The sequence below is a fragment of the Sprattus sprattus genome, assembly GCF_963457725.1.
Source record: "Sprattus sprattus genome assembly, chromosome: 7".
Lineage (NCBI taxonomy): Eukaryota > Metazoa > Chordata > Actinopteri > Clupeiformes > Clupeidae > Sprattus > Sprattus sprattus.
The window spans coordinates 19,687,527-19,702,203 of record NC_137926.1 but is presented as its reverse complement, the minus strand read 5'-3'; the positions used below and the strand labels follow the sequence as shown (position 1 = coordinate 19,702,203).

Sequence of the window (14,677 nt, the reverse complement as noted above, 5' to 3'; positions counted from 1 at the left end):
GTCTACTGAAGTTACTGCAAAACGGACAGCTTAGCTGTCAGATGCTATGTTTTTGTCCCTACCACCAGTCCTTCCCTACCATTCCCTTCACCAATGAGTAATCTCATTTTTCAGAAAGAAAAAAAAGAAAGAAATACTGCCATGGGAAAAAAGGAAAAATATTTTCACACTTCTACCAATGCAAATTGGTCTCAGGTCACATGATATGCTTTTGAAATGTCAGCAGAGCTGTGGTGGAGAGTGAAGGAGGGGAGAGACAGAGAAGAGAGGAGAGTGGTAGAGAGGAACAGGGAAAGGAGAGAGTGGTAGAGGAGAACAGGGAGAAGGAGCGGGAGGGAGAGAGGAGCAGTGTGTGTCATGCCTTCTTTCCTCTCCCTGTGGATCTGAGAGAAGGAAACAGGGTAGACATAAAGCGAGAGAGAGATAGAGAGAGAGAGAGAGTGGTGAGAAGGTGAATGGAGGATGAGAGTGAGATTGAGTGGGTGGGTATGTGATATACAGACAGAATACTAAAGAGGGATGGAGAAAAAGAGAGGGAGATGAGGGAGGAGGGAGGAGTAGGGGAATTAAAGGGCATTTCGTGTTGTGTGGGTGGAGAGGATGGCAAAATGAGAAAGAGAGAGAAAGAGAGACAGAGAACGTGAGAGACAGAGAGAGAGACAGAGGGAGAGAGAGAGAGCGCACAAGAGGGAACCTGAGAAACAATGCCATCTTTGTAGGGAGGACAACAAACAGTCTGCAGAATGCTGGCGCGAGCCTCCGAGGAGGAACACAAGACACAACGGTGGCTCAGACCACATTCCTCTCCCTTTATCCTCCTCTATCCTGCTCGCTCTCTCTCTCTCTCTCTCTCTCTCTCTCTCGCTCACTCTCTCTCTCATTTCACTCCCCCATCTCTCATTGGCTCTCATCTCATCTTCTTTTTGACTAAACCTGCCAGCTTCCTCTCCATTTTTGCCTGTACCTTCATAAAAGCAGAGCCGTGCTCCAGGCCACAGGGCTAAGCAGGCAGTAAGGTTATCTCCAGGTGAACAACGGGCCACTGGCACATGTAGGACATAAGCATAAACCCAGGGAGGAGTCAGGCAGAGATGCCAAGGCAAAGCTGGCAGCAAGACCTCAAACCACATTTGACTGTTTTTTTACTGTGTGACTCACAATGTTTAATGAGTGAAAGAAGCCAATGACTAATGAATGCTGGCAAAGGTAGGAGTTAGATATAGGACGGAGCACTGAATTATTCACACCCTAGCACCCATGCCCCCCAAAATCAGCCATCGGGAGGCCGTGAGATGGTTTGGAGATCATCATGATGAACCTCGCAGGCGGTCTCGATCACTGTCGATCAGTGTTTTTACACCACACTCACCTTCACCTGGACAGCCCTTTTGCTAACGAGCCAGAGGCTGCTGGGTGTATGCAAATTAGCTTGTGTCAGTAGCTGGGTTTCCATCCAACTTTTTAATGAGAAGTTTTGACCATTTGAATAAAGAATCCCGAGTGGAAACACTTGAAATGCACATAAAATGTTAGAGGTTTAATAAGAAATTAATTTGCTAGGGGGTGGATGATAAACTCCCTATTTGCGTAGGATATAATGGGACTAAGGTTGATGAAAATGGGTTTATTTTTGTCAAAGCACATGTTGAGATTTTATTACATGTTTCTGTTAAAGTTGCCCTGACAACCTTAAGTTGTAAACCTACAGCTGTTCACAACTCCTCCCTTTATTAGAAGAGTGTCCGTTTCTAATTAGTACACATTTCTATCCACTGTATTATGCCGACTGGCATTTCTCTTAGACAAACTTGCACCTGATATATGCGAACGAGCTGAATGGAGACTCAGCTTGTGGCAGGTGACTGTTCATCTTAGTAGGTTTTGCATATTTCCAGCAGAGCATCTCTAGAGACAGCTCTAGGCTCATTCAACATGGGTGACCAAGATAGAGAAAGATAGAGAAAGAAAGAGAAAGAGAGAAAAAGAGAGAGAAAGAGAGAAAAAGAGAGAGAAAGAGAGAAAAAGAGAGAGTTCCTTCAAGATCTTTTTCAATTCAGCATCTCTCTCACACGTACTTCCAGTCTGTTGACAAGTTTCTTCTTGATGGCGTTCTGAGCAGCGGCGTTGGTGGCCACTCTCAGGCCTTCTGCAGCCTCTCTCAGCCTCTGCTGCTGGTCCTCATTCTCTGGGTTTGCTGCAGCTCCCTACACACACACACACACACACACATACATAAACACGGACACAAACAAATAGACACAGGCACATACAAGAAAGTATGCACACACACACAAGAAACACACACACACACACACACACACAATAAACACACACACACACAAACACACACAGAAAAACAAGTTATTTATTCAAGTCGCGAATCAGTTTATTTACTCGCAGCATGGAGCAAAGTCAACAGAGATGTAAGGCACTTCCCTCCTAAGACTACATCTACTTTTTTGAAGCAGGAGAGCTACAGCACTGATGCAGTTATTTGGCACCCAGCACTAGCATGACCTGTTTAAGGGGGCTGATGCTGTTGTGGAAAATAGGGGGAATGAACTGAGTGGAGAGAAATGAAATGAAAAAAGGGGAAGAAAAAAGAGAAAGAGGAATGCATTCTCTACAGTCCATCGGCTTTGCCCGTCAGAGATCAACTGAAACCAACGAGACCAGACCCCCGAGGATGCAGCCAATGTCGCAGACACGGTTCCCACAGTGATACACCGCATCGACAGCATATTCAGACCCAGACTGAGGCCATAGTGACACAAACCCACGCACACACCTTGCTATGTCTAAACAGTGCCAAGTCGTCTCTTTCACAAGATATTGCACATCACACGCATACACCTTTTTTTTTTTTTTTTTAACCGTTGCCTAGGAGACCATCAGATTGCCACCTTCCCTCCCGTTTTCTTCCGTCGATAAATGGTGGCAAAGTCATGATTAACGTGCCATGAGTCAGAGACATCTCATCGGCCTCGGGTCCTTCGGTTCAACTCGACTGGGTGGTTCCAATTAATAACATCCTGACCATTCATACATGGCTCCGAGCTGATTAAGCGCTATCCACGCAGCTCTTTCCTTATTTCAATGCTAAATCATGTTAGAGGACGCTGCACTGCTGAGGAAGAAGCCAGCCCCTAGCCATCGCCTCAGACAGCGTTATGCTTGATATATTTGGAGAGTGATGGGATATATGACATGATATCTACATGCACTTGATGGATCTTTCATCACACAGCCATTAAATCCCATCCTATTTTAAGAGCTCTGTCGAGAAATGAGCAAGTCTGGGAATCCAATAGGGAGAAATCCGCTCCTAAAACAGCTCTTCTGATGACACGTGTGGTTTCCACTGGCGAGCCCTGAAACAACACTGGGACGACCTTACGCGGGAGGACGTCTCCTTGAATTACCGCCCCGCTGTTAACTCAACGTGCAAAAGAGTCTCTCGGGCGAGCGTGCGCCGTGAGGGCAGTGTTCCGCACCGCAATAACGGCCACAGCTGATTGAGCTGCGAAGGACTGCAGCACACGTTTCATCACCCTCGTTCTGAATTACATCTCGGCAGTTTAAAAACCACAATGTGAAGATAACAGTCCTCCTGAGCTTCTGCGAGACACAAGAGACCCAGTCGCTCACTCCTAATGGGGGGAAAAGTAGGACTGGCAGCCTTATGGGAGTGAATGTTAGCCGAGCTTAGCATAGCCATATGCGACAGCTACCCGTACCTTAGCGGCCTCCACCATCCTGGCAGTGGCGTCGGCCAGCAGCTTGGCGGCTGCCAGTAGCTTCTTGGAGTTGTCCACGTCGATCTCGGCCTCAGCGTCTGAGCGCATGGCGTTCACGAGGTCAGAGGTGGCTTGGGCCAGGACTCGAGCCTGACGCACCATTTCACCTGTGGAAACGACAGACAAATAGGTGTGTGTGTGTGTGAACACATGTATCCAAAACACAAACTCAAAGCAGAAACAGAAACAACACACAAACACACCCCTTGCCAAACAAGTGAATAGACGTACACAAAAGATACACAGGCACACACACACAGGGAGGAGGGAAGAAAGGGGGGAAGTGGTGAGATCTAACATCTGCTAGCCTCAAAGCCTTTGGCGGTGAACTAGGGCTTACAGTTACAGAACTCTCGAATACCTATCTACTCAGGTCACTCTGTGCACTTCATTTTTCACTTCACACTTCAGTGGACAACAAACGCGTTGTTCAGTGGACAACCTCAACCACACACCAACCAAACAAGTCCGGGGGAAGGATCATCGATCACCTGGGTGTTATTTTCTTATTCTATGTTATTCTTTTTCTCACCCTAGTTTCATATAGGAAGGGGAATCAAAGGAAGGGGATGACCTGCAGAAGGTTATTGATTTCGGATCTCTCTTTCTGTCTTTCTCTCAGCGTGGAAGCCTGCGTGTTGCCTGCACACCTACGCACCGCTTGAAATAACAGCGCAGGGAGGCCCATCAAAGGAGCGACATTTGCGAGGAACTACCTCGAGGCGAGTAACCTTTGTCGATGCAGGACGCTCCTCTCTCCACCTCAGCCTCTCTTACTGGCTGGTCCAATTGATTTACCAATCGGATTTTCTTATTTTTTGTTCCCATATAAATAAATGAAATTTGTTTCAGCTGAAGAATCACGCTCAACAACCCCTTCCCTCCCTCTCACTACTCGTCCACTCACCCACCAGCAACTTGACTATCATATGTTTTGCCTTAACATTTCAAAGGCCCCACCGCTGGTGATTGAGAACAGATTGTCGGAGCTCTGTAGTGGTTTTGGATGACATGTTTTCAGTAAGCCTCTGAGCATGGAGTGGGCTGAGGGAATTCTTCAGACTCGCAGCCATACCATAACAAACGCTTTGGCCTTTATAAAAAAAATAAAAATAAAAAAATAAAAGGAAAAAGGCTTCAGCCAGAGAGCATGTTTGGGGAAGGGAATGGCTAATAGGAACTGTGGTGTGGGAGCATCTCAAATCTCCAGCGCAGTCAAAACAAATGGAAAGAAAACTTCACTTCTGGTTGTGGAGGGCAGTGATTCTGACATCTCAGCGATACCGGGGGGAGAAACAAAACAGTCTCTTGGAGAGAACGATAATTTATTTGGATCTTAAAGAGTTGTGGATTTTTCACATTAAGGATGACTGTTTAACAACAGCTTTGTATTATAATGTGGGTGAGCGGGCGTATGATGTGGGAAGGCAAGTAATAGTGGGAACAAAAGTGCGATGTTTCCACGTGTGAATGGGAGAGATACGGCTGTGAGGTTTACAGGGCTGTGTATGGAGCACAGAAGTGATGGCGGGCCTCAAAAACCAGTAGGCTGAGGCAAAGGAAGGAATTTTTTCCCAAATTAAAGAAGCATGGAACTTTCCATTGTTTCTCTCTTTCTACTTTTCCAGCATGGGGGCGTGAGGCCTTCAAATGAAGAGAACTGTGCTTTAATGGACTCTCTCAAAGTACATCCAAAACGACTTCGGATCTGTTCACACTTGCTTTCTTCTCTTTGTCGTTTTTCAAAAGCACACACTTGCGTTCCAACAGACAAGGTCACGTAAATAAGTAATAATGCATGGAGAAGATGTCTTGCATACTCATTAGTATGTAAAAGCATAGGATTTGAGTATGTGTCTTGGAAAAGGGCATTTCATTTCTTCCCTCACCATAGAAGTAGTATGCATGCCCTTAGTCTTAGCTGATCAGCACTTAAAAATCAAACTGGTCATGATTGAAGTGTGAAAGACAAACCGCATATCTCGCTGTTACGCTCGAAAGTAACACAATTTAAAAAACACAAAGGTTTTTTTTTTTAATATAAAAATGTGTTTTGCTGAGTTTTGTCTGTTCTCAAGTCTCCCTCCCCACCCCCAACCCCTACATTCTCCATGCACACTCCCTCCCTTTTTATCTCCCCCCACCCCCCATCTCCTCAGCTCTCTCTCTCTCTCTCTCTCTCTAGCACTCTCACACACACCCACCCTGCTCACCTGCGTCCCCCATGGAGGTGAAGATGTTCTCGGTGACAGTCATGATAGTGTCGGTGGCCTGGTCGTAACGCCCGATGGGCTCTCCACAGCTAGCATAGTGGCGCACGTGCTGCAGGAGGTCGCTGAGGGCCTGGCTCACCGTGCCCGCTGCCGCGCTCACCTACACACACACACACACACACACAATCAGAGAGTCAGATAGATAGCCATCTGAATTCCAGCTACTTCCCACATGGCATTGGACCGGATCTGGCCATAATGTGTTTCTTGAGAAAAGTTTCTTGAGGTTTTTTATATGTAGCACTTTCCCACAAGGACTTAATGCAACCTTGCGTCTGCTATAAGGTTGATTACTCTCCTCAACAGGAAGTTATTTAAGGCATCTTCTGAGATGACAAGGGTCATTAAAGGGTCTGTGGATTATACTTTGAGATCTGTATGATGTAAAGTGTAATACAAATAAAATGTATTATTATTATTATTATTATACGTTATATTCTGAGAGCATTTAATCATCACTTCAAGCGCTCACCTGTTTGAGGAGGTCGCCCTCATCCGTGGCGGAGTGGCAGGCCTTGACACAGCCCTCCACCGAGCGCTCCACCAGCCGCCCAGCCTCCACCAGCTGCTCCTGGCACACCGGGGAACTGATGGTGGGGCTCACCACCTGGACACAGAGGGGAAAACAACCAGAGTGAGAGCGTTCACAATACCCAATATTAATGCATGGCTGAGCAGCATATTTAGAGCATGTATATATGTGTGTGTGTGTGTGCATGTGCTATAGATTTAGATATCCTTTTCATGTACATACAGACATACTCACAAACATATGCATTATGTGTATTAGATGTGTATTTATGTGACACTAAGCTTTAAATACATATAGCTAAAATCAGTAAATACATCAATGTGCATTGGGGAATTCCAAATGGAAGATGATAATGAAATATCCTTCCTCTTTAATATCAATAATGTTAAAATTGGCCATGGGTTTAGTTCCTGTAGTTTTTTTGTCTACCTACAGTTGTCTGGAAGCATGTGTGAGTGTGTGTGCATTGACTAGCTTGTGGAAATGTGTGGCTGTGTGAATCTACATCTGTCTCTGTACGGACATATGAATATGCATACATGTACTCTGTGTGTGAGTGTGTGCCCTGCTTACAGTATCGCAATATGGCGCAATATAATGAGTTGTAACCACTGTATCACGATACATGTCGTATTGGCAGATTCTTGCCAAGGTATAGGCCTAATGTGTTTGTGTGCGTGTAGTGGAGAGAGGCAGAATGATGTGGGCACCTTGGTGCAGGCCACCAGCTGAGAAGTGGACAGGGCGCACTGGGTTGCCGCGGCAATCACACGGTTCTGAAGGACAGGGTCCTCGGCCACCTGCGCCACGTTCTTGGCCTTGAGCACAAGCATGGCAGCTGCGTTTGCCACCGCTTTGGCCAGGGTCATCAGCACTTCCTGAAGACGAGAGAGAGGAAGAGGAAAAGAAAAGAAAAAAGAAAAAACATGTTTAACCTCAGTCACATGCTGTGGAAACACCAACAAAGCCGTAGCCTAGCAACACAACATGCAGATGGCACAAAGGGCTGAAATGGCTTTATTAGCATGACGTAAATGGTGAGATAAACAAATCTTTTGAAGTTGGCTAAACACACAGGGCATTGATGTTCATTTATAGAGCATCTGTAGACCTACAAAAGAAAAACAAGTCCTCAAATAAAATTCCTTCTTCACTAAGATGTGAAAACCACAAGCACTACACATAAGAGATATACTCTGCTTAACTCCTATGCAGTATAAGTAGCTGCCAAATGTTGTTTCACATTAAGTTTTATATACAGGTAATGAGCTTCAGCTCTAATGGAGTGACTGGTCAAAGTTAATCGTTTCTGTGGCATATGATAAAAAAAGTTTTGAGAAAGCGGTTCTTAACACGGAAGATTGCATCGTACAACGTACTACATTGCCAACATTCCAATAAGACGATATGATTGGATCTTATCTTCAACTCAAATTCAAAGTGTATAAACATTGCTACTCCCCTACATCATACATGAGGGGCCCGAATTTCATTGACGGAGCAACTGGCATGCACTGCACATGAACTGAAAAAAGTTCTCAAGCAATTTAATAACTTGGCAAAATCATTTTGTTCATTTAAAACCATGAGCAAGATCCTAATAGCAAACATGGGTGGGTCAGCAGCACAATGCTCTCACACACCACATGATAGCTTTAGTTCATGTACAACATACTTTGCTCATTGCTTTGCGTTGCCCGTCAATGAAATTAGGGCCCAGTGACATCCATATTCAGTGAACACACTGACACACAGACGGACACTGACATGCACAGTCACACACACAACCTATTGGCCTACCTGGAATCTGTCGTCAGTCTCACCCTCTCCAATCTGGCGCAACAGGTCTCCGCTGGCCTGGCCAATGCTTCCGGCAGCAGTCAACACGGTCTGCCTGGGCTGAGAAACACATAAACACACACACACAAGTAAAACATCTCGTATCACACGCAAATACACACACACACAAACAGACAAGCACACGCACGCAGACACACACGCAGACAGACAGACAGACAGACAGACAGACAGACAGACAGACAGACAGACAGAGACACACACACACACTCACACACACATCAAGGACAGCTTAAATGCCATGATGCTGTTGTAGACCTTCATAAAGCTGGGGTCCTGACCCATAATCCCAACACCAAGATTTAAGGTTGTCTTATCAGTCCAGATCACCTCATCAGTAATCGCATGCTTTTAAGGGTTCAGAAGATCATATGCCAGGATTACTGTGACCTAGCTTTGACCCCCACCCCCCTCCCCATCTTTCATTATCCCTTTCTTTTTCTCCTCCTTCTCCCCTCACCTCTCCGGAGGCCGGCTCCACGGCCTTGAGCAGGTCCGACACTGCCCCGGCGAGGGTCCTGGCGGCGCCCATCAGGTGCTGTCCGCTGCCCACCTCGTCGTCCATCAGGGCGGCCAGCAGCTTCACCCCCTTGGACATCTCGGTGAGGTTGGAGGAGATGGTGGTGATGGCGCACCCCACGGCTGTGTAGTCTGTGTCCGTAGGGTCACCTGCGAAAAGGGAAGGTGGAAGGGAGGGGTAGAGACGGAGAGAGAGAAAGACGGAGAGAAAATGAGATCCAATTATCGCAACTGCTCACATGCATACCTACACAAACCCACATTTTCATACGCACGCACACACACGCAGTGCGGTCACGCCCAGTGACTCAGGGTGGGCATGTGAGTGACAGGCAGCTATCAGTGACTTCAGCAGGGCAAGTTGTAGCCCAGACAGGCAGAGCGGACGAGTACCAATTAAATGTTCCCCCCTTTGTTATCCGACAGTTTGATAGAGAGATTATACACATCAAGATTATAGATAAGTAGGGTAAATCACTGATAGCATGATAAAGTGCGGTCACCTAATAGCTGTTTATCATCTGTTATCGTCCGAGGTAGGCTAATTAGCCTACGCGTGGATAGGCCAGGCAGCTACTATCTTAGCATCACTGGCTCACTAAATAGTCTAGTTCGCTTCAGGACTGGATGAGAAGTGGCAAACGGAGAGTCAGCTGAGCCCAAAAGATGGGCTGAATGTCTTGGTTCTATGGTGCTCAAGATCTCTGCCAAACAGAATCTATCTCTCTCTCTTTGTCTCTCTGTTGTAAAACAGTCCAGTACAGTTGTCTGTATATAAATGGTGGGTAAAATGGTGGCCCCCACCCCAGAGCAGATTGCATGACGCCCCTCAACATGAACACACACAAAAGGTGTGAGCAGAATTTGTGTGAAAGCAAATTAAAACACACATCACTCACACACTCATATCAACACAAACACTGCTATTCAACATATGTATGCAAATGTATGTATTTACGCAAAAGACACTATAAGCCCATAATAAGTACACACTGAAAAACACACACACACACACACACACACACACACACACACACACACACACACACTTTCTTTCTTTCTCTCTCTCTCACACACACACGTACACACACACACACCAACGGAGGCAAGCAAATGATTTTCCATGACATTCGTAGGGTGTGATAAGCACAGATGTGGAGCCTGAGTGAAAACAAAAGTAAGGCATCAGCTGGGAGGTAGTTAACGGGGAGCTGCGGTGCCATCAAACAGATGGCACGCGGAAGATTAAACTCCAGCAGAAAGCTGGCACCACTCGCCATAGAGCCCCTCCAGGAGCCCGGGAGAACTGGGGCGACGTTGCCAACTAGTGCAGCTTCAGGACACGCCAAAGAGTATTTTACCGCAGAAATATTTATTGGGGGCAAAAAATGGAGAAATGCGCCAATATTTAACAGATACTGAGGGGTTTTATGGCCTTTCTATTGCTCTCTCTCTCTCTCTCTCTCTCTCTCTCTCTCTCTCTCTCTCCCTCTCTCTCTCTCTCTTTCTCTCTCTCTCTTTCTCACTCTCCATCTCTCGCACACTATTTACATCTCTCCCTCACCTCTAGAGGCCAATCTTTATCACCTAGATTGATGTGTTAATTCAGCATCCCAAGGTAAGGTGTTTCTCCCTCCCTCCCTCCCTCCCTCACTCCCTCCCTCACCCCCTCCCTCCCTCTCTCATTTCCTCTCTCACTCTCACGCTGTTTTTCTTTCTGCCCAGCATCAGCACTTTCTCCTCCTTCCTTCCCTTCTCTTCCCTTGCTGGAAATGATTCCTCTCTAATCAGTGGGGAATATACAGACAAGCTATACATCTGCTGTGCGGAACCTCCTAGAACCGGAACCAGTTGGGAGATGAACAGGCGCTTTAGAACGAGCCGCCTGTTGAAATGCTTGTCTGCCGCTCCCAGGAAACTCACTCACCTGACGTGAGATTGACAACAGATGCGGTTCCCGCGGTGATGGCGTCGACTTGCGAGTGGATCTCATGCTTGGACTCGTCCACTTTGTTCTGGACCCACACGCGGGATGCCTTTCAGGGTGAAGATGAGAGAGGCAGAGGTATGTGGGGGAGCAGCTGTTTCAACAGTTCATATAAACATATGCAGTGCAATGGTGTGCAGGGGTGCATAACAATGTCCATCATGGCTTCAGTCCAGATCGCACCGGTCCAGATCAGGCCCAGGACTGGCACGGGTCTGGCACAGATTTGGTGCAGACCTGCACCAGACTTGGGACGATCTGCCTCCACCAGCAAAAAAAGCCATTTGTTTCACTAATGCTTTAGGATTTCTAACTGTACACCAACACCCAAGGTAGCAGTTCTTTCTTTTTTTTAGTGTTTATGTTAGAGCCTGCGTAGAGCTTTAAGTCATCTGTCCAGCTACAGCGCTACTCCCTACTGATAGATCACATGACAAGCATCTGATGAATGTAGACATGGATAAATCAGGGCCAGAATGTACAAATCCTCCCTGTGATATTGGCTCCACCATGTTGTTTTACGAACAAGGACCCAGTTAAAGTCAGCTAGCTGAGTGCACAGATGAAGCCAAACCACATGTCTGACCAATTCTGAAACCCGGATTCCCAAACTGTGACAAATAATTTAAAAACAAAAACACAGATGTTTGTTAAGAGGGCTTGACATATGAAGGTCTGGGTTGCCTCTGGTAAACCTGATAAACTGCCCCAGAACCAGCACGGAGCTGCCCCGGAGCTGTCAGGGGTGGAGCGACTGACTCACCATGTCCTGCCCCAGGGGTGGGAGGTCGTCCACCTCTCCCAGGTCGTCCTGGGCCTGCTGCACCGCCTGCATGCTGCTGTTGATGGTGCCCATGAGGGCCTGCTGAGCCAGGCTCTGTTCAATACCACAAACACATGATGTCAGAGGTCAGAGGTCAAGAGATATACATCAGAAATATGGATCACACAAATCACATGCAGACCCATGACACCGAAATTCGTTTCAGAGGGTGGTGCTTGGGAAATCAGATTTGACTTGCATCAGATTTGACCCGCACTGGACTTAGAGAGCTCTCCGACGGATGAGATTTAAAACTACCTCACAACACCTGGGTGTACAGACCCAAACGATGCATCATAAGAAAGTCAGAGATATCTTCACTGTGTAAATGCAGACAAATTAACTGGCCGGCCAGACAATGAGCAACGGCACAGCATCCTAAAGGAACACTTCACTTTTTTTTTTTTTACCCAGGTCGCGAGAATTAACTTTCGAGTTTAAAGCAATGCTTTCCTCTTACTCATATTTGCACACGGGAGCTGCCCTGCACCGTCATCAAAAGGTGTAGACAGTGATCCTGGCGAAAGGTTGTTGATATTTCACCTCATCAGCCAATCAAATTTCATCATGTTTCAACATGATGCTTCTGTGCTCCTGAAGCAATGTGTTGATTGGCTGGAATTATTTATGACTCAGTCCGAGCCACTATGCTAGTTTTTCATCTACAGAGCCAGGAATGTGTACAAACACCAGAGTGTTTTGATCACACACATACACATAACTGACAGCTAGAAGACTGTGAGGAGCAATTCATTGAATTTGACAAAAAGTGTACTGCATTAGAATCATGGACTGCACCTTTAATTCCCGAAAGAGGTAGATACTTCCTATAACCCAACCACTTATGGGCACAGTAGTCATATCACAGTGTACTGTCATTAGTCCTCCTTACCAGTGGGGGCATGTGCCCGCGATGCATCTGGCCTGTGGTGATCTGCTGCTGGGCATGGGGCATGGTGCCCATGTTGAAGGTGTCGGGGCCTCCAACGGAGCCCGAGCGCATGATGCCAGGCAGGGCCACTGAGCCGTGCTCCACCCGCCCCACTCGGTTAAACTGCTGCTGCAGGATGGTGGACCTGAGGGGGGTTGGGGAAGGAGTGGTAAACATGGGAGAAGGGTATGGTGCTATGAGCAAATACCAATATATATAAGCACACACACCCATACACATACTAGATCACTGGACTAACTCACTTAGAGGTTCAGCACACCTAGTACAAATATGTACAAACATACACATAATACAATATAAACAACACACACACACACACACACACACACACACACACACACACACACACACACACAAAACTGTTGTGTAAACACCTGTTATTAAGGCAGATGAGCTGCCTCTGCTGATTTAAGTAAACAGATGCTTCAGGCTCTGTGGGTTAATTACAGCCCACTGCCAGAGGTAGCCATCTTTTATTGCTCAGATCAGAGGGAACAGAGTAATGGAGTTGGCATGGAAGCAGCCTTGGATGTGATGCCTGGTGTCCATCACAGACGGCTCACTAGTGCAGAGATATGGTTTCCAATAACAACCAGTTTCTCGGCACCGCTTCAGAGGACAAGAGCCCATCTGTAGATCTGATTCTCTCCGAGACATGGAGGTGTGTGTGTGTGTGTGTGTATGTGTGTGCGTGAGTGTGAGTGTGTGTGCACGCACATGTGTAGGATAATGAGCAGGAATTGTGCAATTGAGATGGACATGAGTAGAGAGAGAGAGAGAAAGAGAGAGAGAGAGAAAAGGTAAACCAAGATAAAGAACGAGGCCCGTTTCCAAGAACACAATATTTTAATTGAGGTCTTCCTGAGGATTTGACCCTTTCCGGTGAAATGATAATATTGAACCACCTCAGCTTCAGCTCTTTCCTTCAAGGATGGGGAGAGACAAAAAGGAAACACACTACCCTGTGCTTCTTTTGTATGTCTCTAAGGGCATGTTAGTATGCCATCTCCATTTCTCCCCAATGCCATCTCAAAGTCACCGTCATGTCCACCAGGCATCCACGGCTGTCTCAGAGTTACACTAAAACCACTGAAACATGATCTAGCGGTTGAGCGCTAATAGGCTTGTGTCTGCTACACTTACCATGCACAGTAAACAAGCTATAAAACCCAAACATGCAGACTGGCCCATGAAAGCACAGTGGGAAAGGCGTCAACCACATGAGAACACTGGCAAGCCATGCTAACCCTCGAACCCCCGACACACACGCTCAAATATACTTAGGATGAGTAGAAGCATTCTTACTTTTTTGGGGAGACCGATTCTTCCAACATGGTTGACTCCTCATCACCCTCCAAGCCAAAGCGATCCTTACTCTGTTTCTGTTAGAGGATGGAGAAAAAAAAATTGTTGAGCAATAAAACAAAAACAAAGTATGCATAACACACAATTTCCATTGGCTTTATAAGTGCAGTAAGACTAAGCTTTCATATAGGGCAACCTCCATCCTGGATTTAGTCTGACATGGGTTAAGCCCAATTTATGGTCGACCGTTAACGGAGACACAGAGACACGGAGAGCCCTCTCCGTCGTGGCAAACCCTCTCCGAGCCCCTCTCCGTGGCCTGACACGCACCCTTCCAAATTTTGGAACTATCCGACTCCGTAAATCCGTCAATACATCACTTTTTACCTAGTGGGTAGCAGTATGCCAACATTAGATAGCTGTCAGACACCTCACAAATCCCATCAGACGTATTTTTCAGTTAGAATAACAGGGATTTTACATTGCATAGTGTCTATTTCTTGGTAACTTTAAAAAAAATCTAAGCAAAAAAAAAGTCAAACAAACAACTTTTACGGGGTTTGGTCCGCCATCTTTTTTTTTGTTATCATTGCTTTGCAACACCCACAATGAAATGAAAACAAGTATATTTT

At 46.4% G+C, this 14,677-nt stretch overlaps 1 protein-coding gene across 3 annotated transcripts in view; it reads right to left on the bottom strand.

Moving 5' to 3' along the window:
• The window catches only part of tln2b (talin 2b), a 97,380-nt gene that overhangs the window by 39,077 nt on the left and 43,626 nt on the right, over positions 1–14,677 (bottom strand). For all 3 annotated transcript variants that reach the window (XM_080842352.1, XM_080842353.1, XM_080842354.1), the window contains 11 exons: positions 14,046–14,122; positions 12,681–12,864; positions 11,729–11,842; positions 10,906–11,014; positions 8,920–9,128; positions 8,403–8,501; positions 7,313–7,480; positions 6,543–6,677; positions 6,011–6,170; positions 3,738–3,904; positions 2,076–2,204 (listed from right to left, as the gene is read on the bottom strand). In XM_080842352.1, the coding sequence (XP_080698478.1) occupies positions 2,076–2,204; positions 3,738–3,904; positions 6,011–6,170; positions 6,543–6,677; positions 7,313–7,480; positions 8,403–8,501; positions 8,920–9,128; positions 10,906–11,014; positions 11,729–11,842; positions 12,681–12,864; positions 14,046–14,122 (1,551 nt within the window). The remainder of the gene's footprint in view (positions 1–2,075; positions 2,205–3,737; positions 3,905–6,010; positions 6,171–6,542; positions 6,678–7,312; positions 7,481–8,402; positions 8,502–8,919; positions 9,129–10,905; positions 11,015–11,728; positions 11,843–12,680; positions 12,865–14,045; positions 14,123–14,677) is intronic.